General features: G+C 40.3%; 1 protein-coding gene across 3 annotated transcripts in view; it reads left to right on the top strand.

Moving 5' to 3' along the window:
• Nucleotides 1–27,033, top strand: part of fndc3a (fibronectin type III domain containing 3A) — a 73,882-nt gene that overhangs the window by 25,163 nt on the left and 21,686 nt on the right. For 2 of the 3 annotated variants that reach the window (XM_036563293.1, XM_036563299.1), the window contains exon 3: nucleotides 7,092–7,167. In XM_036563293.1, the coding sequence (XP_036419186.1) occupies nucleotides 7,092–7,167 (76 nt within the window). Of the gene's footprint in view, nucleotides 1–2,891; nucleotides 3,018–7,091; nucleotides 7,168–27,033 lie in introns of those variants that run through there. The other variant, XM_036563306.1, reaches the window with a different exon arrangement.

The following is a 27,033-nucleotide window of genomic DNA, read 5'->3' as shown; positions in this document are numbered from 1 at the left end:
GCAAATGGAGAGAGAGTGGGGGAGGGTTAGGGTTGCTGTGTGTGAGAGTGAGTGACCGTGTGTACATGCATGTCAAGCAGTGAATAACTCAGTTTGTAGGGCCGCTTGGCTTGTTTTTTCTGCTTGTGTAAAAGAAAAAAACACATAGTTCTTAAAAAATGGTGGGTCCAGACTTATGAGTGCATACATCAACTGAATTCTGCACGAACGCACTGGGATAACAAAATGTTCCTTATAAATAGTATTGACCATTGATATAGATTGATGTCACGCTTCTCGCAGCCACCTTATGGTTGACATACCGCCGTTGACAGTGGCAGCAGTGGTGCTCAAAAATTACACCGTAATTTAATTGCACCGTTTGTTAATATAGCATCCTGGCAGATGAAGTATAGCCATAGTGTGCTGTACTAACTGCAACAAAAAATAAAACCGTGCAAACTTTATCATCCCGACTGTCCTACATCCTGAGGGGGAAGAGGCTAAATATCTAAGCCAACAAAGGAGAAATTTTTGGATAGGGAGAACAGACGGAGAAAACTTTCAGCCGTCTTCCCATAACGTTACCAAAGCCTGCTCTCGTTATTTGGTTGCAAGTAGACAGTTAGGTGATGAATGAATTCTGTAGTTTTGTGTTTTGAGTGTCGTTTTGCGTTTATCGAGTGTTGATACAGATTGATGATTAGCAACATAACCTATGTTTAGATCTCTTATGCTTTAGTCAGTCAAGGAATCACTGCATTTAACACCAATACATTACCAGGGTTCACGCAACTTAAGCTAACGTCAAGCTGAACCCTATCAAACATTGGAGTAGCTATTACTCACTTTTGTGATGATGACGATGTTTTAGGGTGTAGTTCAGGGGTTCTAGCCTAGATGATAGCTATAAAACATGGCAAAACATGACGTAAAGATTTAAGATGAACATCGATAAGTTGGAGGCTTATTTGCATTTATAAACACTCAGCTGGGTTGCCGACACCTGGTGTAGTTGATGGTCAGTTGATGGAAAGAATATCACTGCTCCTGCACCAAATAATTATATGATTTTAGTGATTTGTTTGCTTTTAGCTCCAGCGTCATCAATTTGGCCTTGAGACGCTTTTTCTGGGTTTTGTGGAACACAGTACTGATAGGTGGGGCCAGGCATAAGCGTGTATATGAAGTAAAAGACCTTAAACGTAGCCTACATAGGTACTCAGTTTTGTTCAGACTGAGGGGCTGACAGCTGTAATATGTTTAAGATTATATGACCAAAAACTAAAAAGTTGACTGGAATATGTAATGATGGGCTACTGAAAGTTCTATTTTACAAAATTCTAAAATTGTACATGCCACTCATTATAAACTCAAGTTAAAATGAACAAAAATGCCATGAGTAGCTCTGAAAAACTGTTGACCATGTCCTGTTCCAATTTTGCACACCCATTTTTCGCACTTCCTCTCTGGGAATGTTTTCTTTTATATGGTACGTCATTGTAGTTGTGCTGTCGTCACGAACATGCTGTTTTTAGCTGTGCGCTTAATTTTTTAGTAGATTTATTTAATTAAAAATATTCATCAACTTGAATGAAGCATCTCCCTTTTCAGGTAGGAAATTCAAATAAAAGTAAATTAACGCTAGGTTGTACAGTTGTTTTTGTTGATTTGGTTAACGGTTAATCGGATAATCAAACACATTGCGTGTGTGTGTGTGTGTTTGTGTGTGTGGTATCCACACACATTTATTCTCTCCACAACTGTGACACAATCTTGACTCGATGCTGCTAAGGGAACAAGCCAAAGGTGGGAATTGTGAGCTTTTTTGTTCCTTCTGAATCGGAAGTAAAGGCGGATGACAGTGTTCACTCATCCGTGGCCTTCCCGTCTCACTTCCGTCAGCTTTTTTTCCCCCCCTCTTTCTTTATCCTTCCTCTCGTGCCAGAGCGCAGGTGATTAGCTGTCCTCCCTTCTCCCGGCGCGGCGCGCTGCGGACATCGCCACGGCTTATTTGTTGAAGGGGTTGCTGTGGAGACTGGCGGTGGCAGTGAGGCAGAGCCAGAGAGAGAGAGTGAGCGAACGAGCGAATAAGAAAGAGAGGGAGAGAGAGAGCCATCCATCTGCTGCAGAGAGTGCAGGCGAGGAGATAAAGCTGAGAGGGAAAGAGCAAATATGGGATATGCTCCCTGTATCTAGTAAACAGCTTCCAGCCAGCAGCCAGAGGCGAGAACCCTACATCCTCCTTTCTAGTGGTCTGTGGTGAGCTTGGGGCTTTGGGGGGGGGTGGGGGTAGGAGTTCAGGAGGGCCCCCCCCATGTGTCAATTGCACCGCAACGGTTCATCCAGTCTCATGAGCGGCGGGTGAAAGCGAGAGAAGGTGACTCCAACCCCCCGGAGCACTGTTGTGTGTGGTGAGGGGGGGTGGGGGTTTGTACTAGAATTTTAAAGGAAAAAAAAACAGAAACAGTGGCCAGCCCTGCTGAAGCTGCCGCGTCTGAATGAAAGGGAGAGATGCGGGCAACAGTAAGTGACAGTTCATTCCTTTTCTAGCGCACGCACTCATATGAACGTCGTATCTGACGCCAGAGAAGAGGAGACGGAGAGCATCGTGACACGTTTTCCACATAGGGTTGATGTGGGTGGTAGTGAGTGAGAGAATGATAGCTGTTCCAGCTGTTTGCAGGAACAAAGGACACATAAAAGCAAGTCAAATCCACACTCTTGTGTGCGCAGCCAAAACGAACGTGTAGCGCCTTGACTCTAATTCAATAAGACCTCCCTCTGCCGCCCCCTCATAGCATGGTCTCGCTCATGCATCACTGTTTACCGTTGCGTGTGTGGGTGTTTTAGAACATGCTTGTGTGTGTGTGTGCGTGCGCGTAGGGGCTTGTGTGTGTGCGCCTCTGTCTTGGTGGCATTCATGAATGGGAACAGGCAGTGAGAAGGAAGTGCAGAGGATGGCTGTACTGGGGGAGACCCACAGCTGGACCCCCATGCCGTGGGAGTACAGGCAGTATGAGAGCAACAAGACTGAGGTAAACTGAATTTATGTGCTCAGTGTGTGTACATTCATTAGTTTATTTTCCCTGTGTGTGCTGGGCTCTTTTGGTAGTAATATTCTTATAGGAATATTCTGTTTTTGAAATTCAGGATTTAAGCATAGTTATCTTGTAATGCCACATTTGAATTAGGTTGAGCTGCTCTGTGAATTCATCCTTTTATGCCTTTCTCAGAGTGGTGAAATTGAGGCTGCATATTCGAGGATGCATTGTAGCAGCTGTGTATGTGGTTTTTTGTGCGCTTGTTCTTTCTTTTAGTGTGGTTAGTGGTTCTTTTTCGCTACAGCAGTGTGAACCTTGGGGTCTCGTTGTGTGTAAAACCTCATCAGCCTTGTGAGGTTTCAAGCCTCTGCACTATGTTTCAGTTCTGCACTTGAAATTCTCTCTAAAAGAGAATCACATCTGCCTATTGCTGGAATTATTTTTGAAAACGTGGGAGAGAGTCAGGCTAGATATTTTCGTAGCTATAAGTTGTTATATACAGGCCCTCCTGTTGCTCCTGTTTTAGTTTGAGCTAGTTGTTTTATTTGAAAGAAAAAAAGTTTTAATTTAAGTTGTTGTTCTAACACATTTAATACATTTGTTCAGTGAAGATTACAGAATGCTATACTTATGTTTCTGTGCCATGTATCATCAGACATGTTGATGACTTTTATTCTACATCACTGAAGCCTTAACATAATGCCTTCCTAAAGTTTAGTTACATATAATTAACTACTGTTGTCTTACTCGATTTATTGATGAAATAAATCAGTCATGATGAAAGCGAGGTCAGAAATGGTTACTGTTTGAATCACGGTCCAAAAACCGGTCTGACTGTACAGATCCATGATGGTCTCTTATCTGCTTTGACAGATGTGGAAGACGTAAAGCCCACAAAAGGCTAATAATGCTTCAGCTACCTTGTATTTCATTAACAATAGGTTCACCTCAGTCTTTGATGTAGCCTTTCAGTCTGTGTTTTTTCCATACATAAAATCTCTGCTCTTAGTCTCAGTAAGAAAGACTCCAGAATGAGACTCTGAGCCTATTCCTTACTTTTTAAAGCTCACTTTTTTTCTGACTCTCCAAATGAAAAGACTTCCTGGTGAAGGCCCTTGGATCAGGACCCCTGCTTTGCTGAAATAGATCAGTGCTCCTGCTCTCTGCTAAGGCAGATGTGTCATGAATGCTTCTTAACAAAGGCTCAGTGGAAGACTGACTCAGACTGATTTCATGGAACAAGTGGCCCTATGATGAGCACTGTTACTGTCTTTCAATCTCATTTCAAGCTGGTGCAAGTGACGTGGGTTTGGACGTCATAGCCGGCGACGTTACCTTCTACTTCACTACAACTGCCATTCCAGAATGATCTAATGGCAGCCCAGGGCACCAGGTTTATTAGAAAAGGGAGGAGTGCTTTGTTGAAGGAGCAGTATGTCAGGTTTTTTTTTTACGTTTTCACTTTTGTTTAAAGACATTCATAAATAGGTTGATAGCCTTAATTATGCTTCATTAACAAAGGTGTTGTGGAGTGGCAATACAAAGTATTGTATTGTATTGTATTGTATTGTATTGTATTGTATTGTATTGTATTGCTCAGTACTCACAGACACTGAACAATACATTCTGCACATCAGGCTGGAGAAAATTAAGTACTAGTTTTAATTCTGCTTATTTTTTGTGACATGCAATAAATTCGTTCACAGGGGGAGATGTACACTCTTCATATGTATTAGTTTTGTTTGGCATATTGGCTCTTGGCTTGCATACTATCTTGTGTTTTGATCGTTAGCCCAAGGCTAGCTCGTTAGGTCAGGGCTAACTTATTAAGCTTGTAGTGCATTAGCTTGGGACTAGCATTTTAGCTTGCAGCTAACGCATCAGCTCATGGCTAATGCTTTAGCTCATGCCCTCAGTGTACAACGTCCTTAAGTATTTTATTGCTTCTGTTCCACAGTTCTGCAAAATAAATAAAAATGTAGAGCCAGGCATTTCAATCAAACATGATATTTGATTTTTTACAACGTTATTTGAATTATATTTGTTCTCATTCTCTTTCAAGCAATTCAGGGCATCAAAGTGAAGTGGTTCGCACAAACCTCGCCTCACCATTACAAAGCTAATTGCCATATAATCAAATATCCTAAGTTACAATTTTTTTTTAGCGTTCATTACTAAATATTTAAATATTCTCACTCATCCCCAGAGTAAAGCAAATAATGTTGTATCAAATGTGCTTTAATATTGGCAGCTCCTTTTACCAAAAAGTAGTAGCCTTGTGTTTTATGGATAGCCATACATCTGTCTCAGAATCTCTTTTTGTTCCAACCAGTCTGTAGAGCATTTTCATAGCCCATCTTGTTTACTGTTGACTTTTATTATGTTTGTTTCTGGCTAATTGCAGTTTTAGTTGTTCCACCGCAGCTGCTGACCAGAAAGCTTGCTTATTATATCTGTTTTCTGTTTTTTATATGTGCTGAATTAGTGTTGTAAACAGTAAGCTTCAGAAAATCGTTGCTTAGCCACTGGTGCTAAGATACAGTTACTGAGGAAAATACCGAACGCTTCTAAACTAATCAGACTGTGCTGTTGCAGCTAAAACATGGGACAGCGTGTTGAAGCTTTGTTACTAACTTTTCTTTATTCTATCAGCATCTATATAATAATAATAATAATGCTAATTTCCCCTGCGTGCCTCTGTGGGATTTGCAGTGTTATTTTGGCACAAAGCTAACAGTGGTGAGCATTACCTGAACATTGATACTACTTACGGCAGTTTGAAAACTACTTTAAATTATTGTTCTCTTCAGGAGCGTACATGTAAATTTGAGTTAGTTTGATGCCGTTTCCACACTTCATATTTGATGCATAGACACTCAATCAAGAGAATGTTTTGAATACCCAGTAGATTAAGATCCATGTTTAGTGTTTACGTGCTGCTGAGAAACCAGTCTGAATGGTTCAGGTAGAGCTGTGTCGTTCTAAACTCTCAGATGTTGTATTTTAATGTTGAATGTTCTATCAAACTTAAATTGGAAACATAAGCACGTTAATAGGCACATTTCCAGACACTCGTTGTTTTTGCTGTATTGAAAGATGTATGGAATCAAGACATGGCCGTGTCATATCATACTGAATTATGAATTTTGTGTATTGTTACACTCCAAAGGAGTTGCTGTGTTTCATTTAGTTCCTTTAAAATCAACTTTTCAAAGCCTTTGACTCTCCCATCACGTTCATGAAAACGTGACTATATTTGTTTGTATTAAAGATGCTTCTACTGCACAGCCCAAGTTGGAATATGTAAATTAGTTTGGTCTCAAGATGTTTAATCCTTCAATAAAATCAGATCTGGTTAAGAAAAAGTCCTGCTATTCTTTTAATCTCTCGTTTTTTGGATATTACATAATTTAAGATTTTAGAGAGGGACTCTTAAAATGTAGTTGGTTCTGCTCCATGCGTTGCTGTATTTCTTGCGTTGCATGTATGTACAAACATCGTTGAGGAGAGATCAGTTAGTGACTTTTATGTGAATAACTATAAACCACAGAATTGCAAAGGTGAATCCATTTCACGACTCCTGTTGATTTTAAGTGCTTTTTGAAAATAAATACTCTCTTGCCCAGTGTTTTTCTGTGGTTTTGAGAGTACTCAAGCGTCAAATCTGGACAACGAAAAATGATTTCTATTCCCTGCAATCTTCAAAAGTGATTACAATCTATTTGTGAATCAGTCACTTATTTATAGCAACAAGAAAGAGAATATTAGCAATATGTTTGGGGCAGGCTGAGCAGCTTGTCTGTCTATTGCATGTTTAGTTTTCAGCTAGGATGTACAGTCCAATCTGCACAAGTGTTGTACTTTTTTGAAGAAGCGAACAACAAAGTTACTAGTTTTATAGAAGCAAGGATAAGGCCATTTAACTAAGATGTATGCCCTTGCGATCACTTCAACCTCTACTCTCTTTTATCCAGCCAGCCATATGTAAGAATAGCATAAAGACTACAAAACTTTTGCATGCTTATTCACAACACATGCAAAGTGAGTCTCTTGTTTTGTTTTTTTCAGGTGATCTTGGTGCAAGTAAACCCAGGTGAGGCCTTCACAATCCAGCGAGAGGATGGTCAATTTCAGTGTATCACAGGTAAGGCTTTGACAACAAACTTTACTGTTTTTTTTCTGTTTTTATTGTTTTTCTACTGATAGAATTGTCCTTGTAAAGGATTAGTAATTTCTCCAAAATATTGTATTGATCTGTCTTGAAACTGATCAATAAGTGGGAGTAAATGGGGAATAAGTACGCATGTTAACAACACAAACTTGTCCAAAATTATTTAAATTATATGACGTGTATGTTTTCAAATAACCAGATTATCAATGTTTGGTGGCAGATTCATTTTATTTATATATAGTAATGTTTTCTATAAATATTTCTACAATGAATGTGTTTTCCCTAAAGGAAAAACACTAGTGTCTAGTTTTTTTTAAAAAAACAACAATTATAATAAAATCGGTGTAGTCAGCTTCCAAAAATTTGTCTAGGTTGGCTGTTATAGTGTCAGAGATAAAATTACATTAAAGAAATACATAACGTTGTGTGTTAATGCAGCTAATAATGTGAATCTTAGGTGTAGACAAAGTCATGTTTTAAAAAGAAATTAGGGCATTTTAAAAACAATTGAAACAACTAAAATGGCAACTAAAATCTTCAGTCAAGTCATAATGATGTATAACAACTTATTTAAGAAGCAGCATGCAGAATTTCATGATGCATACTTGCTCGATTAATGACTGCGAGGCTTTCAGACTCTGAAGCAGCAAAACAGCCTCACACTGTACTTCCTCCATCATGCATCACAGTTGGGATGAAATTGTAGCGTAAACTTCCTGCCATGTCTGTTATTCGACAGTTTATCCCATGTGTCAGACTCTAGTTTTTGTTTGCCAAAGCACTGCATACTTCAGTGTTCCACCTTGTTATTTACACCTATTTCAACTCATTAGCTAATGGGCAAGGCTTGGATTACTCTGACTAATTAAAGCTAACTTTAAGAAGGGTTGAGTTACATAAAAATCACAAAGATCACCAGAAAACCCAAAGTTGCCATGGCTGGCTTTTGCAAATTGGTTTGTTGGCTTCTTACTTTCTTAGCAACCCACTGCTTCTTAAAAACTAAAGATGTTGCATTAAAATAATCTTTCCTTTTTGTTCTCCCTTATATATTATTATAGGAGTATTATTGCTGAAATTTATAATGGCAAGTGAGGGTTATTCTGGTCACTGAATGTCCGAGATTCATTGTAAAACATGAGTAGTGAATCTTTTGCTGGACATGACCATATAATATGTATGTGCTTTCACTTGTGTCGTGTTGAGAGGTTTAGTCTCTGTTTACTTTTTAAAGATAATTTTATATTTTACATGAGAGCAAAATGCATCCATCCAAAAACATGCATCCATATTATGGTCTGAGAAAGCTTTTTTGACAGACTGACACCTTCTTGCCAAATCATTTAAATGCATGGAAACAGAGCAAAAGTTATAATTTTCCCATGGTGAACTGCTTGTTTGTGTTAGCATTGTGATTTTGGGTCTTTGTCTTACCGCAGAATAGCGAACTATCCAGTAAGTATGGAGGCTTCTGTGTAAATAGGCAGAAATTATGGTTTTGTACACATTTAAATTGCTTTCATTTTTTAGTTACACGAGCAGTGAAGAGGAGCGAACACATATGATGGGCATAGTGCCACCTTATTTAACTGATTGGCTTCATTTACCATGCAAAAAAGAAAACAGTGTTTCTTTAGAGATTGTTATTTAGGGAATCAGAATGAGTCTACAGTTATCGACATTAGCTGCAGAGACTTTTGAAAGGATAACTGCCTCTGAACACTAATCAGCAGTTACCTTCCCGCACCTTTCGGCTGAACATCTGTTTTGCTTATAATTTTCAAATTGTGTGGCTTTTATTTATCTACCCCAGTAATATTTATCATTTGTCTTTCAAGACTGATATCCCACAGCAAGATGAATTCAGTTCAGTTCACGACTAAGCTTAGTCCAGCACTAGAGTTAAATCTGATACTAGACGTAATTTAGATTTATGCCACTGGAGGTTTTGTCTGATTCCTTTTCAGCCTTGTTTTGTTGGTTTGGTGGTGGTTTTACAGATTTTTCCCAGTATCTGAATTTCTTGCGTTTTTCTCATAGACAAGTCTGAAGTCTGACTGTTGTAAACTTTGATATGGGAGGGCACACTAAATCAGACACTAAAAAGATGGAGTGTGAAAGTGATGAATATTATTAACTTTTATACCAGTTTTCTGGTATAATCTGAAGTATGGGAGTGAATGCAGTAACTGCTATTGATTTTAAAAAAAAGGCTCATATCATATGAAAATAAGAGGTGACATTATTTACCTTTGCCTCAAATTAATCTTATAAGTAATAATTGAATAATAAACCATTTTAGTATGTTGCACAAATAATTTTGAGTTTACCAGTTAGAGATGTGCTGATGTTGGAGTTCTGGGCTGATACCTCTATAGTAGGGCTTCAACAACTAATCGACATTATTGGAAACATCAGTAATTAAAAAATGCTGGCAGCAAATCATGTTACCGATTGTTGGGCTTAATGACGTTTGCACTTCTTATTTACATCTCTTGATTAAAATACATACAGATAGCGGGGACTGAAATACAGGGTTGTGCACAACCCAAAAAATCAACTTTGAAAAGACTTCACTGTAACATTATCCAAAAAGACAGATTTCCTGTGTTATTTGTAAACCAGAGCTCAGTGGGACCAGCCGCATGACTGTCAGGCACAAGTTTGCGAAAGAATATACACTGCATTCATGGCAGAAACTCAGCATAGTGAGATACTAATATCCTTTTAAAACTATACTCAAAAGTAAAACATGATACATCACTGTCTGCTTTTCTGTTTTAGTGTAGTAGATATAATATGCAGCACTGGCTGAAGGGATGAGCTGCATTTTGTAGCTGTTGGTCTAAACTGCTCAGCTAAACTATATGGTTATCAGGACTGCTTGTACACCAATGCGCACAGACTAGCTCTGATGTTCTTTGGGCTTTAGCCTCCTGTCCACACAAAACAGAGCTGGATCACTATGATTTTGTAAAACTCTATTTTCAATATTTAATTGTGGACTGATAAAACATAATATAAAAAACCTAGATATTTGAAACCACTGACATTATTTGCATGGTTATTTCCATTTTTTTATGTATCAGGAGCTGCTTCAGGTCTCAGGTTGCAGCCCTAGTACATATCTAGAGGGTTACGAATGCAGTGAAATAAATAAAACGTGCACATTCTCTTCTTCCAACATACAGTAAATATTTGGTCAAATATCAGCTTGGAAGATTGGTCAAATCTAAAGATCTGTTCATTGATGATTATTTATTTGTTTATTTGTATAAAACAATTATCTGCCTATACAAGTATGATTGTTACTGTGCATCACTAGACCCAGTACTTAGGGATGTATAGTTGAGGAAGGCAGATGCCAGAAACATCAATGTTTGCCTTCACCTTGTCTCTGGTTCACAGTGCATTTGTTCATGCAGAGATACTGCCTTGCTAGAGAATCTTTACATGGACTTTATCTTTTAATAATCACCATGATTGCTGCTCCTGTCTCTAAGTGTTTTACAAATGTGTAAGCTTGTGGTTGTTGTAACTGTAATGCAAGTTCTCTGTAGCTCTCTTGCGATACTGTTTTTTGCATCACTGAATATGTTGAAATCATGCTCTTTAAGTGCTCACTCACCCGTGGTGTATGAATTGGCACCACTCATTTCAAATCATTTTGATCAAGAACCCTGTCATCAGTCACTGTTGGGCCTAATTGCTATACGTGTTGGAAGCTCAGTCACAACAGTCAGACAGTGTTGTCTGTGGGATTGCAATGAGATGTCTTACACATTCCCTGCCTCTGAATGGTTCTTTTGTGTTCAGCCATTGTGTGGGATGTGTGAAAACACTAAGAACTGTGACTAGCTCAGAGAAGACTTGCCTCTGCTATTGTCTCTGATTGGCAGTTGGAGCCACAGTAGGAAGTGTAGTGTGACTGTAATTGAAAGATTACGGTGTCCTGGAAAGCTATTGATTAAGAAAAATAAAACAACATGTTGCTCTTATTGTAATCTTTAGGTTTGATTCGTACTCTACAACTGAAGTGATAAGGAGGTGCAGGCCTCTTTTGTACACACTTCTTTGACTGTCTTCTTTAAAATTGTATATCGGTGGTCTTGAACAGTAGTGGTATGCTTAAAAATTGTTGCAGTGTATGAAAACAATGTTTGAAGCAGTGTAACAATCATGAATTTATCATTATGCATTATGATTGAGGCACTGAAATTTAAATTACTTGGCTGAAACTGAACTGCAGGACATTCTTGGTCAGAAACCAGTACTTTAAAACTTATGGTTACTGTTGTAATTCCAGTTCTCTGATAGTGTCAGTGAGCTATCTCTGAATGAGATACACCCTCCCACGTATGCCTCAGAAGCCATGTTCCACTGCGCCAGCCCTTTGGCTGGCTGTGATGTTCATGCTCCCCACCCCCTGTATACATGGCAGTGACACAACATCATCTGGTCATTCAGAACAGGCACACCTCTTCCTCGCTTTGCAGCAAGGAGCATGGTCTGACACACCACAAGTTGTTATCAGAGAATGGGGTTACGATAGTAACCTGAAGTTCTCTTTTCTTTGTCTTATGTCTGCCACCAACCAACTAAGCATCCACGGACTAAGTTTGCTCATTCTCAGAGCCGGCGCTTGGCTCTGCATATACTACTGTTGGTGCTGTTATGTCCAGCTTATAAAACCTGATGTGCGTGAGGCGAGGACCAACCTGGCTGCACACACATACTGAATGGAAATTTCCTTGAAGACAGCCCAAGAGGTTTCTGCTGCTCTTGTTGAATGCTCACCTACCCCAGCTAGAACTGTCAAAACTTTGCTGGAGTATACCAAAGCATTTACCTCTGTTATCCAGTGCAATAGCTGCTGTTTAATGATCGCTTTTCCTGTGTAGGGCTTTTATCAGGGCACAAATTGCTCATTACTTTTCCTATAATCTTTAGTTGTCTCCACATAATGCACAGAGCTCGCATGGGGGCTAACGCATGTAGTTGCTGCTGGCCTGGCAATGTAAAAGGTGGAGGATAAAAGGCCTAGAGCTCCATAGGGAGAGAAGGCTGGGTAACTTGAGAAACAAATGCAGGGTTTGGTCATAGTAACACCTTTGAGTCCGCCAGCATAAATTGCATGCACAAAGAATTTATGCACAAAGCATTTCACTAAAATGCTGAGGCCAAGTGAAGGGTGAGAAATGGCGGACGGGGAGCAGGCAAGGGGCTTCCTGTGCCAGGTAGCTTTACTCTGGGGCTCTGCTTTGACCTAGCAGACTCTGTCTGTGGCTTGTGTTGCTTTGGGATTCTAAAGCTGGAGCCTTGGTGGGCAGCTGCCTGTGTGAAAGTAGGGCGGGAGTTAGAGGTAAGGAGCCCAGCTTTTTTTTTTTTCCTTTTTCTTTTTCTTCACACCTCTTTTCTCATCAGCATAAGAGCTCTTTCTCTCTGACTGAGAGGTTTGTTAGATTGAGCCAACGTCTGCTTTCCTGAATGACTGTGCTGGCCAACGCAGCCTGGACTGCACATCTCTGAATCTCACAGATCTCCTCCCACTGAGATGGACCTGGCATGGCTGCCGTGTCGTCTTGGAGCTTGCTTTGATATGTGGTGAGCATTGATATGGTGTTAATAGCTTGAATGACAGCGCTATCACTTCATAAGCCCTTTCAGTGATGCTTGGCTGAAAGTAATCTATCTTGGATTGTAGTGAGGGGCTTGTGGCAGATGTCCTATGACCAGAGGCTCCATAGGGGCATTCCTTCTCCATCCTCTCCAGGTCAAGAGCAGCCCTGGCTTGAATGGGTGGTTTGTAAGTGACTTGTCTTTCCACAATGCTGCTATCTCCTCCAGGAGCTCAGAACTGTATAACAGTCAGTCACAGTCCTGACATTTCCATGGCTTCCGCTACATTGCAGGGTTTTGGCGTCTGGGCAGGGATGGGGGTGAGGAATAGGGTATCCTCAAATTTGTTCTTGTCACCTGAGATAAGGAATTCTGAGCCTCCTTCATCGTCATATTCCTCAGCCACCTCTTCTTCCTCCTCTGCGTCACGCACAGAGTGCTGGCTTGGCATGCCAGTCTGTGGCGTAAGCTTTTCATGGTGAACTGCGCATGGTGTTCGCACAAGCCAGGGTCATTCACTGCTGTCTGGACATGTCACAGCCCAAGGCACGCAGCGCAGATCTGCTGTGTCTCTGATTTTATTGCCACAGGAGTACAGCTGCATGTGCTCCCTGTCTCCACTTGGTTCTTCTTGCATTGCTGTAGCCATTTAGCTGTTGTGCTAAATTTCACCTGTTAGCTGTGCCATGTTGAGGAAAGATAGTGTGGTGGGCGGTCGGTTGACTCAGAGCACAGAATTGCTAGTTAACTAGCCATACCCACTAAAGCTAATTTGGTGGTTAGCAAAGTGGCTGTGCTTGTTAGCTTAACTTGTTTAGCCTATTTGTAACTGTTGTTTGGAAATATATATAGGATATAGGATTGTTAACAATATGATATATCCCATTAATTTGCCAGTATTTTTTTTTCATAAATACATAATGTAAACAAGGACTTTTACCAACATTTGTTGTATGTAGTTATTTAAGAGCTCTCACCAATATAAATAAACTTGCAACTTTGGGATTTCACACTGTAGTTACAAACACAAACATCCATTGTATTATCTTTAAAGAATTTAATCACTCGAATTAATCATCTGACAGAATATGGTGTGGTAAGGCCGTTACGCACTGACCGCAATGTGAAAAAACAGCATGAAAATGCAGAATATTCAGATGTGATTTTTGGCATCAAAAGTATACATGCCAGTAACAACACTTTTTTTTTCTTTAAATTTTGTCATATTGCTTGTACCGTGAAAAAGACAGGCAGAATATCTGTGAGAAGGTCCAGCATATCTACCAAAATGGGTAAACTGTGAAACTGTGCAGGATGAAAAGTGAATAGGAGAACGGAGAGTTTCTCCATCTCATTTCAGGAGCTTAAAACTTCATGAACTCTTTTGTGCACAGCTCATATCTGTAACTCATTCTTCAAGTGCAAATAAGATGTCATTTGCTCCTCACAAAATAGGCAGACTATAACAGCGTGCAGGACACTTTCCCCTTTGGAAAAGCGAAAGAAGAACAGAGAGTTTCTCCACTTCATTTCAGGAGCTAAAACTTTCTGTCACAGCTCAGAGCTCCACAGGAGATGAAGCACAAACAGGCAGAGTGTCTTTAAGTGCAAAAAGATCTCCTTCGTTCCTCACAGATTGAGCAAACAGTGACATGGCTACTGTCCATTTTGGAAAAGTTAACGTAGCATGAGGACCCAGAGTGTAACTGCTGCACCATTTAAAGTGGACTGGGAAAAATCACACAAGAAGCTGAATAATCAACTGACTTCAGCATCATTATTTAAGCAGAATAAGTTAAACATTGTAGTTTAACCGCTCATTAGCATTAGTTGTTTTCCACTGATAAACACAGCAATAGCTTTGTGGGCAACCTACGTTAGCAATGAACAGCATTATAAACTGCTGTAAGCAATGTTGCTAGATAATTTTTCAGAGGTGACAAGCTAGGGAGAAAAGATAGGACCATTGTTTTACTGGCTAGAACTGCTACACTGTTTCATAAATAAATCTACAATCAAGTTTATCAACAGCTACAGTGCTTACACCACTCAACTACTGTAACATTTAATGTAGGCTAATAGTGATGTTTGTCTGACAGAAACCATGAAATGATTCCATACGACTTTCTGCTGACACTCAAACTGTTTGAATACATGCGCGATGGTTGGCCCAGGAGAGCAAAGGAAACATACAGTGTTCTGCGGATCTGTGTTTATATCTATGTGAATAATGTGAGCCAGCCAAGTAAATGGCATGCTGCCTGCATTTGCTTGGCTGGCTCTTATGAGCGTTGCAGTAAGATTCAACTGACAATCTTACATACATACATACATATATATATATATATATATATATATATATATATATATATATATATATATATATATATATACATATATATACATACATATATGTTTGTGTGTGTGTGTGTTAAATGCAACGCAAAGGGTGGAACTTGGAGGTGTGGAAATGCAGCACCCGGACACTCTGTGGCGGCACATAACAAAAACACAACTGGATGAGCGAGAAGTCTGACCGGCACCCTCTGCATTAAAGGCTAGGTTAGGTCAGGAGTCGACAACCCAGATGTTAGGAAGAGCCATTTTGTCCTTTCAACAAAAATCAAACGACCTTGGGAGCCACAACATTTAATGTGCAATATGTCTCAGTATGTGATAATGTTGTAGTATAAGTTAAAAATATGAACGAAAACTTACTTTACTCTTGTTTAAGCTTTACCTGTAGCCGCTTTCCTCCCATCTCCGCCAAAAAACGTTTCCTCAGAAGTAGTTTCTTGTAAAATGTCTCTCAACGCTGGACTGTTTTACGAGGCTGAAGTCGCTTCTTATTCTCCAGCTTCTTGTTCGAATTTTCCCGTTCCACCTTAAATTCTGCCTGAGGCGCCAGAATGTAAATGCGGCACCATTTAAGGTGGAACGGGAGAATTCGAAAGAGAAGCTTCATCTTCATCAACACAACTTTTTAGTGTTTGACAGTCTCTTGTTGCAGATTTAACGTACCAGGAAGCCAACTGCGTTGCTTATAAATGCGAAGAAGTCCATTCATCTCTAAATGTTCATCTTAAAACCAGGACCTTCGCGCTATGTTGGACACTTTGGAGCCGAGATATAGCGTCTCGTATCATAGATATTTTACTGACACAGCGACCCCCACTTTCTATAACGAGAACATGTGCTGCGTGGACATTCATTGCCACAGAGTCTTATGTCACCGTAACTGCATTTTATCGCAGATGAGTGGCAGCCAGCGTCTCATGTGCTCCAAACAAGAGCAGTGAATGAGAGCCTTCCAGTTCACTTGGTACATCACTTCCATTTGTTTTATTAATAAAAGATATTGGAAGTAAATTCATTATGGATCAATACAAAATGCAAAATACAAATGTGTGTGTGTGTGTGTGTGTGTGTGTATGTGTGTGTGTATATATATATATATATATATATATATATATATATATATATATATATATATATATAATATAATATGAGAGAGAGAGAGAAATCTAGAAATGTTCAGTTTCTTATGTGTACTGTATTATCTGTAATACAACCTGTATTCAGTTGTTTAAATTCCACGAAACAAGGCCTTGGAAAAATTGCCAAAAGACTCAGAAGGTCTTTTTCCTCAGTACACCTCCCAAATAGGGACATTTAATTATTTTGTGGTATATGTTTGACCTTAATTTATGGGAAAAAGAATATTTAAATACTTAATAATTTATGTTGTATATGTATATATTTTGGCTGAATAGCAGAGGCTACTGAAGCAGTACTGCATGATTCAGTAGTTTTATAATACAATCCCATAACCCTATAATCTTATAATAGAGGATATGTAATTTTAGAAGACTAAATTCGCTCTTTGTGGCTTGACCTCAAACTGACAACACCACCAATACATGATAAGCATACCTCGGATAACTTTCTCAGGCTGTTTTCACACTTTAGAAGCTGTCATGTAGGGCTGTGTGGATGAGGATGTGGTATAATGTGTTGCAGGGAGATCATTTCCCCTTGCTGGCTAACCTCTGAATTTTCCAGTAAGCACTTAGTGTGGATTGCACATCTTTTCCTGACTCAAATGGTGAGAATGTTCTCATTTAGAAGTGCCTTTCCTTTACTGGAGGAGCAAATGGAGAAGAGCAGCATGTAGAAGAGTGGAGCTGGTGCTAACTGGCGTGTTGTTGGGAGCACTTGTCTGTCAGTGACGCCGGCGGATTGATGACTCACCACTCATGGTGCGGAGAAGGGGAAGGGGGTGTGTATTGTATTTAACCCTTAACCTTAGAATGAGCCAGAAGCTATACTGAATTCTACAAGATAACTCTCCCCCGCTCCCTGTTTCCATCCTAGGTTTATTTCTGGATTCATTCATGTATATTTAGTAGAGGGAAGTACGTAAATGCCACGTGCAAGCCAGAAGCTGCATATCTTTCTGCTTAATACGAAGAGGCAGTGCTGTGGAAAGATGAGGTGGTGGAAAAAGTTGGAGGGGATGGGGAGTTTTAATCCAAGACATTTTGTCCCAGGTTGGTGAATGGTGAACCACAGTGCCACTGTGAGAAACCAAATAGCACAGTCACATAATATTTAGCTAAGCACCACTTCACCCTACGTGTGCCTTATGGATGTGGTATGTTTTGCTTACTTGTGTTTTCTATTTTTGTCTAGAAGCTTACTCACAACTGGACTTTCCGGCATAACACTGACCACAAATTAACTACCATATTTCAGATTAACCACCTAAATTCAGCACATAGTGGTTGACTTGAGACGGAATGGCTATTGAGCAATAGCACTCTCTGTCTCCAATTTAAACTTAAAACCTCCTCCATAGACTTATGAAAATCAAAAGTGTCAAACTTTTGCTTGAAGGAATGTTTCTTAATATCTTAATGTTCTGTTCAGCATCATTATACATGAAAAGAAAAGACTTTTACACAGCAGCACAACAGCTCCACTTTTCTACATGCTGTTCTCCATTTGTACCATTGTCCTTGTCCTTTTTTTAAGTTTTTTGATCACTTTTATTTCCATTGCTATGTTAAACTGAAGTCAAAGTCTCTAAGTACCTGTTCTGTGGCCACTACAGTTCACACTTTTTATACTAATGATATAAAAATGAGTGTGAAAATTAAATTAGTCTGGTTCTTGTGGCTTTGCTTGTTTCTACCATAACGGTAAGCTCTTAGTTGCTAAGCTGAATCGTTGATCTTGGGTGCTCTTGCTCAACCTGGTCCCAGAGTGCTTCTGGACACATGCTGTATTCATTTTCCCAGCAGATCACATTCTTCTTTGGCAAATGTAAAACAGTAATGCAAGAGTATCAGAAAGAGTACCCATGTAGCTGGTATCACTTGTGTAAAGTTGGCAAGTTTGTTCTCTTGGAATAAAATTGACACATGAGGCTCATCACTAGTACTAAGGTTCAAAAGGAAAAAAAGTCTGGGTCATTTCCAGGAAGATGCACATTTATGTATTGAAGTAGAGATGTGTAGAAGTGTTCCATTAAATGAGTACTCATTGCAGAACCAACGATACGACTAGTACTGTTTGAACTTGACTTTATTTTTTATTTTTTGCATTGACTTAGAGCAAATTAAAACTAATTCCGAATACATATCTGACCTAAATTCATGGTGTGGCTAAGCTACCTTTCCTGTTGCTAGAAACTGGTAGGTTTGGTAGGCCATGATTTGCCTGCCTTTTGACTAACATGCAAATCAACCAGCAGTTTTTTTTCTGTTTGGCTTGTAGAGGCAGACGATTGTCGAAATGCGGCTACAACAAAAACAGACCCAAATAAAACACAGAAAAGGATATCTTGTTTACTTGCTGCTAATTGCTTCAAACAAAATTCAGGAGCTTCACAATCCAGCAACCATATCTTGCTCTGGAAGGATACCTAGCTTACCTTTATAGTGATAGTTAAAAAAAAAGAAAAGAAACCCCAATAACAAATGTGAAAAGTACTACTCATTTTTGTTTTTTGAGTAATCGATTACTTGGTGTACTTAACCTCAGAATTACTTAAAAATGCCCATTACTAGTATATATGGCTGAATATCTACTTGTTCAGTGAAACACAAAGCAGACGCTGTGCCTATGAGAAGCTGGGAACAACTTCAGATTTTTAAATTGGAAGACTGACTGACTTACTGCGGTTTATGTATGTGACTACGCAAGCCTACGTGAATTGTGGTTCAGTGAGTGTGTGAGAGAAAGCCAGACCGTGCCCTTTGAGTGGACTCAGTGTGGGTGTTTTTATAAGGCCTTCTCACTGGAGTGTTCTGGTTATGACTAAAGCAAGCGTCCAGCTCTCAGCACTCTAGCATTAGACACTCATCCATCTGCACTGTCCTTTACAGAGGTCACCGCATCTAAATCGGCACAGGAGTTTTCGCTTTGGACTTGATCCTCCCAGACTGATCTAAATACTCTCCCAATGAAATTAATGAGTTATTCAGACAAAGGAGCGCATGCGAAAGAGTTATGTTTTCGCTCGGCTTCAGAACAGTAATGAATTAACAAATTAGCCCATGCTTGAACACGTAAGCACGCACACAGCGTAAATGTTACATGGGTTGGACCACAGTGGTGTGTAAATCAGAGTAGTGTGTGTAGTCAAAACAGGGCCATGTGACTTGATTACATTCAGCCTTTCATGTCGCTGCAAACTGAACGCCAACCGTACCCTTTAAATCTCAGACACACGCACTGAGTTCATTCACAGCATCTGCAGTCCGTAGCTTTGAGAATAAACTAGTCGGTGACTCATCCCTCTCTGCTGTTGCTGCCTGGAGGGAGGGCAGGAGAGAGAGGGGGAGAGAGAGAGAGAGAATGGGGAAAGAGAAAAAGACTGAACGAGAATGGAACGAGTGAAGTGTAGATCCATGTGCCTGTTGTTTATGTGGTGGTAGTATTTCTAGGAGGGGTTAGTTTAGGAGTTTCTTTCCAAGTTAATTCTATGTATTACATCATCACTCTTGTGTCTAGATTGGCTTTGTGTAACTGCTTGCTGGGATGGGGGTGAGGAGGAGTGTTGTGCACATCGCTAATAAATCTGCATGGGCTCAATGAATTAGCCTCGCTGCATTCCCCATTGAATACCGTCCAAGGAATTAGCCAAATTATTCCCCAGAGTCGCTGCCTGCTGTTTTCCTCTTGTTCCCCTGCTTCTTTTATTTTTGTCTCGTTATTTGTAGAAAATGAAAGACCAGAAGTGAGAGTTGGGCTGTGTTTTTCATAAACATGTGGCGTCCTTCCTTCTCTTCCTCTTGGGGTCAGGGACGGACGTCACCAGACTCGCAACGTGTCACCGGGGCCCTCGCCGTGGCGCTGTGGCGGACGCGTTGAATAATTCAGCCTCCAGTTTCAAAATTGCATAAACATACAGTGTTCTTCATTGAAGCTGATTTTTCCATTAGTAGCTCCACAGAATGTGCATTGCACTATGTTAGAAGTCCGTTCACTCTTCTTTCTCCAGTGTCGGGTCTTTAAAAGTATGTGTTAATCATGGAATTTTTACACTTTCACACCCTGTGGAATAATTCATCGTCTAGGTCAGGGGTTGGCAACCTAAACGTTAAGAAAAACCATTTTGTCCTTTCAACAATAATCAATCCGTCTTGGGAGCCGCAACATTTTATGTCCATTTTATTAAGGTAACATCTCGTTTTACCATCTTGACCATAAATATGTATCAGTATGTGCTAATTACCTATAGTATAGACTAAAAAATCTAAACGAAAACGTAGACTTACTTTACTCTGCTTTAAGCTGTAGCTCAGCTATAGCTGCTTTTCTCACATCTTCGACAGGGAACTTTTATTAAAAGTTAGAACGCTCAGCAAAGATTTATGTTACAGAGGATTATTTTATTTTTAAATAAATGTAAATAAAAATCTAATTCTGCTGTGAAGCTGCAAGAGGGCATTAAAAGAGCCACATGTGGCTCCAGAGCTGCATTTTGGCAACCCCTGGTCTAGGTGAATTTTTTTTTTTTGCCTTTTGCATTTTCTCATGATCAAAGTAAAGCCAGCCACCAATTTAGGCTTTCATGTAATTTTCCATTAAATCACTGTTTCCTGCTTGTTTTCTGACACATTTCCATTGGAATTAAACAAAAGAGTGGCCTGACATTTGCACTTTGCTGTGTCTGTCCAGCAAGTTTTGTGTCTTTACGACTTACATGTTGGTCTGCCTGATTCATTTTGGGCAAAATCAGAATAAGGAAAATCCTAACAAATCCTATACCAGACCCCTGCAGATAAGAGAATGATCGCATCAGTTGCAGCAATTTAAAGGACAGGTTAAATTGGAGGAGGATGGGTGTTGGCGGTGTTGTGGTATTAGCATTTACTCTAGAGGAGCAGTTGGTGCGATTGTGCGTTTGTTTTAATGATTTGAGGGCATTTGTAATTGGACTCAGGCAGGGGGCCTTCTCTCGCTGTGTTTTACTCTGGATTAGCTGTAATTAAGAGCCGTGTCAGGATGGCTTCCAGGGACGCAGTCAAACGTGTCCAAAAGGAGAGCACATTCTTTCATCTTTTTACTCCTCTCACTGCCAGCTAACTGACTCTGGCAAATAACATGGATGCACTATTGCTGGTCAAAGTGTCCATCCACTGTCTACCATCTGCTGTACAAGAGCCGATATGCACTCGCGTGCCAAAAGTCATGGGATAGCAGTATGTAAATTGATTACGAAGTGGCGTTACCTCAGGGAGTGGCTTGGGAACGCCCACACCCATATAAGCTGGGAGGTCTTATCTTGTGAATGAGGTTGAACACTGGCCAGTGTGCTCATGACAAGGAATAATCTGAGTTTGAATGAGGCTTGATAGTGGGTGCCAGACGGATGGGACACTCCATTTTGAAAGTCGTGTGGTATTTAACATTCCTTAATCCACAGTGATGTGTGTACCGGGAATACATCCTAGAAGGCATTACCACCCACAGTGGACAGTGCAGTGGCTGCCCACGGGTGCTTAATGATCGTGACCAGCGGCGTCTGGCTAGAATTGTCCTTGCAAACAGTCAAGCGACTCTGGCAGAAATCACATCCACATTTAATGCAGGAGGCCCCACACGCATACAAGTGTAGCGTTCTTTAGCTCCCATTGGATATGGGAGCAGAAGACCCACCAGAGTGCTTTAGTTAACACCATGACACTGGAAACAGTGCCTCAGCTGTGTTTGTGAGGTTGCTTACTGGACCCTAGAGGACTGGCAACATGTGGCGTGGTCCGATGAGTCACGGTACCAATTGTTTTGGGCTGATGGTAGGGTTTGTGTGTGGTGCAGACCCCATGAAGCCATGGACGCCAGTTGTCAACAAGGCACTGTGCAGGCTGATGGTGGTTCCATACTGGCGTGGGGTGTGTTCTCATGGCATGGGTTGGGCCCATTGGTCTACCTAAACACATCATTGACCGGTGACCACTACGTTTCACTGCTTGGTGTCCATTTGCAGCCCTTCATGGACTTCAGGTACCCCCACATTGATGGGATATTCCAGCAGGATAATGCACCATGCCATCGCCTCTACTCATTTAATTCTGTTTCTCTCTGTATTTTTCTTTTTCCTTCTGTCTCTCTCTTTCTTTGACTTTCTTTCTGACCCTCTCTTGCTCTGTTTCTTTTCGTGTATTTCTTTTGTCTTTTTCTCTTTCTGTTGCTCTTTCTTGCTCTCTGTCTTTCTCGCTAAAAGTGAGAGTTGGGCTGATGTTTACTCTCTGAACAGGCTTGCCTGCTGTTTGGAGTTTATTTGGAGTTCGGGCATATTTTCGGCTCTGCCTCTGTTTTTTCTGCATGTGTGTGTTTGTCTCACTCGGTGTTTGTTGATGTCTCCTCTGGAAGGCTGGCACTGAGCTCCACGTCAGCAGAGCAGCAGCCTGGCTGCGTGTGTGAGGGGAGGGGTGTGAGGGAGAAGGGGGAGGGAGGGGGATGTGGCCTTTTGTGTCTGATCTGTCAGTGCTCGTGCGTCAGTCTGATGTAAAAGTGTGGGTGTTTTCTTTAAAAAAAAACTTCTATTTCTTCTCTCATTTTCACATTCTGTCTTTCTCTGTCCCTCTTTCCATCTCTCTCTCTCTGTCTCACTCTCACTTTCTCTCGCTGTGTCTGTTTCACTGTGTGTCTGTGTCTCTCTCTGTCTCACTGCATCTCTCCATCTCTCTCTCCCCCTAGAATATTGTGTCCTGTCACTATTTCCTTGCTTCTGTCACTTGTCTTCTCTCTTTTCTTCACACCTTGTTTCTTCTTACTTTCCCTTAAACTGACTCTTTTTGTCCACCGCTCTCTTTTTTCTCCCCTCTGGTGTAGCCGAAAACCCGTCTGTCAGTCAGTTCACTGCATGCATGTGTTGCCTCTCTTTGTTATACTCACCTACAAACTCCATTAAATGGACAAACATGGCTCTGGCTTTCCCAGCTCTCACACAGAGCAGTGCTGTAAATCTGAAATCACCCATGTCTTTGGCACAGAGCAGTTGCGTGTAGTAGAAAAGGCTCCATTCCCCATTATTTGTGTAAGTGTGCTTGTGTATGTGTTTTTAATTCCAGACTCTAGTCTTTTCTTCAGGTCCACTTACCTGTTACATCAGGCTGACTCACTGCACATCAATTAAGCAGCTTCAGTCTCTCCAAATCAGGCTTCAAAGGTCCCCTAGCACTCCACATCAAAGTAAAGAGATAATGGTTTCTCTTTCTAGCAGGCGTGTGAAATCTTTACTTTTAAAGGAACTGCATGGCTAGTAATAAAGCCTCAGAATGTTTATCAGCCTGTTTGTTTGCTGAAGTGCACCATGTTATATACGTGTTTGTTTGTTCATTGGTCAGGAATTTAACAGGCATACAAGCGCTCAGTCACTTTCCCTTTGTGTTTCCATTAGTGCCAAAAGATAGACTAAAAGTTTAATTTAACCAGTCAGGTCACTGATGTCTGGCCCAAAATGCATTGCTTTACCATTCTTTTATTGCTTGTCTGCTGTTATTTGCATCAGCTCTTGCTGTAAGAATATGATGTCAAACGTTAAAACAATACAGCGCTGCAAAAAGCACACTGCGATATTGTGTTCCCTTGTTTTTTTGCCCACCGTGGTGAAATGTGTTCCCACCAGCAACTAAATAAATCAGGGTTCAAGACTTAAGACTTCTGCTGGACCATGATTGGGTCATTTTGTGCAAGTGTTCACAGCTGTCAAAACCAAGCATGCTAAAGAAAAACTTTGTCTGCACCAAACTAGGCAGGCGTGGAAATGTCCTTGAACTGATGATTTTCAGAGTTTTACCAATTCAGCATGAATGTTCATTATTTTCACTAAAAATTCTCCCACTGTGATTTAACAAGTTGCATAGTAATATCAACAATGTTCCTTGTATATTTCATTTGTTGTGTAAGTGTTCACTGTATGCCTAAAAGTAAAGTTCGCTTTTTCATTTTGGTGCGATACACTACATGTTCATATGTTTGCCGACCCCCTTTAACTAGTCAGTTCAGCTACTTTACGGTGCATCCACTGCTGCTATTTGATTGCACACACAGAGGTTGAATAAGCTCCAAAGAAAAGCTTTCCCAATAGAATGAGACACTCTGGAGCAGCAACATGAGCCTAAGGTCACCGTGCCCAGTGCCAAGAGGGATTTAAAACCATGGAACAGTAAAATGGTGTAGCAGCAGTGGAACTGTGTTCTCTGGAGCAATTGGGCTCCATCCATTACCTTTCGAATGTGTTTGAGAGGTGGTTGTGATCCAGAACTAATCACCCAACATCAGTACCTGACCTCACTACTGCTGTTGTGCCTGAACACAGTCAAATCCTCACAGCAGTGTTTCAGCATGTAGTATTAAGCCTTTCCAGAAGAGTAGAGGCTGTTACTGCAGCAAAGGGAGACCAAGCTCATTATTAATACCCTTATTTTCAGAAGAAATGTTGAATGAGCAGATGTCTACAAATCGTAGAGTATATAGTTTGTGATACTTTTCGCTTCTAACAGCCATAGAAGAGAAGTGAAATGATCCTGTAATTCTGAAATATTGAGCCTGAAATTCCTCTCCTAAGAGTCATTTTTGCTGGCATTTGATACGAGTCATGTTACAAAATAAAAGTATTAGAGACTCAGCCTGTAACTAATCATTCTATCACAGCATGGGTTTTAAATCATGCATGCCAGCTCTAACTCAGCTTATCGATTTGTGGAAGCAGAGTGGCCTGAATGATTTTACAGTTCTGAGAGTGCTGATGTTTGTGGGTGTACTGCCACTAATGCCTACATCATACACACATCCTGCTGCGAATGACAGACATGTATAGATTTCCTGCAGAGTCTGACGTTTGTCAGTTGTGAATTTGCTAGAAGAAAACGACTCATTTCTGTTTGACTCAGGCTCCCTTCTTTGCACACTGGATAACCACTTTCTGTTTGATTACCTGGCTGAAGAGCTGATATTAGTTAAGCATGAAACTTAGAAAAATGTAAAATGGGAGAATATGACTATTGATGCAAGAACACTGTTTATCTGTATATAACTCTGCATTTACTGTTATGGACTGTGTAGTTTAAAGAAAATACCCTTTGGTCAGGTTTATCAGTGAGGCTTTGGCTTTAAGTGCTGTACGTGTATTGAAGTGTAATGTTTCATTGTATTATAGAGCCATTTTTTATCTGATTCCTCTGGTATTCTGTGCTTCTTGCATAAAATATAAGTGGGACTGAATAATACGTTGTTTGTGTACAATACTGATACTGCAGAAAGCTGCAATATGCACATGAACTCTTTAATCAATCACATTTTTCCCCGGTGCTTGGTGGGCGTCTAGGTCAGTTACGCTAAAGAGTGGGTATTTCTGTAGTGATGAATCAAAGTTGTTTTCTGGTTATTCTACTGTGATGTCTGCCAGGGGAGTGGCCAAGTCACCATGACTGGGAAACCCAACAAGAGTTCTGGAACACAAACGCCAGCACAGGTGAACAGCGAAGCCTTAATTTAATCGTACAGGAATTGTACCATACAACCCAAAATCTTACTTTAAATGAGGTCTTTCAAGAGTTCTGGCTCTCTCTCTTTCCTGAATCAGTGGCCTGGGTCATTCTCTCCCCACGCTCTTGTTCAGTCTTTATAGCATTTGTGCTGCTCCCCTGATTGGCTGCTGCTGACGGTGATAAGGGGCAGGGGCATTTATCAGTTATATCTCCGAAGCAACTAGTTTTGTTTTGACATTTCTTACATGTTTTGATTACATTTCAGTGGTGCGAATATTATCAGTTGCTTGCTAACAGACATGACAGTTGCTGGTTGACTTCGATTACGTAGTTTAAGGTTTCCTAAATGAGAAAAGATCATGTCAGATAAGATAAAGTTATTACGTTAAAATAAAATTTGCTCCTATAGTACAAATTTGGGAAAAATCCTTTCTTGAAATGTTTGTGTAATGCAGCGCCAGTTTTTTATGTAGAGCATTTTTAATACAGTTTCAGGCCATTTGCTTCCTATGCACACTTATGTCTGGCCCCACCTATCAGTACTACATTCCAAAATTCTTACAAGAAATCCTGTTTAATATCTTGGTGCATTAAAACAGAATTCAGTGGATGTCTGCATTTATCAGGTATTTTACAACTTCTAATGTGGCTTAGCCAATCAGATTTCAGAACCAGAATGATCTGTTTTGTGATTTGTTGCATCTTGACCTTTAGGCTTGCTGGTTAACGATTAATCCTCTGACTTGCCAAACTTGCCAAAATTTGCAGCTCACGCTTACAACAGACCTGTAGGTTTAATATGTAAAATCAAAAATCCTTGTGGCCCTTTTGTTCTAATAATAACTCTCCCATTTCCTGATTCATCTGCTGACCTTGCGCTGCTATTGTAACATGTAAGGATTATAATGTCCTTTTTGTGTGTTTGTAGTGGTGTGCTATTTAAAAGCACAAGTAGAATTTGAATCTTGACCACTGAAAAAATAGCAAAGGTGGGACTTTTTCTTTTTTCTTTTCTGTCATTTGTCCTGAGTAGTGGTACTACTTGGCAAGAAGAAGCAAGTGTGTGTTCTTGACAATGTGAAGTGTGGTTACACACTCCCTATTTATGATTTACTGTTGTGTTGTTTAAGCTTCCACTGTGCTGAAAATAAAACCCCCAGCTTTAGCTCTGTGTGTATGTGTGGAGAAAATATATCCAGCCTCAGGGAAGTTTTAC

The sequence above is a fragment of the Colossoma macropomum genome, unplaced genomic scaffold, assembly GCF_904425465.1.
Source record: "Colossoma macropomum unplaced genomic scaffold, Colossoma_macropomum, whole genome shotgun sequence".
NCBI classification, from domain to species: domain Eukaryota; kingdom Metazoa; phylum Chordata; class Actinopteri; order Characiformes; family Serrasalmidae; genus Colossoma; species Colossoma macropomum.
The sequence above is the reverse complement of the archived record's forward strand: the minus strand, read 5'-3'. Positions and strand labels throughout refer to the sequence as shown.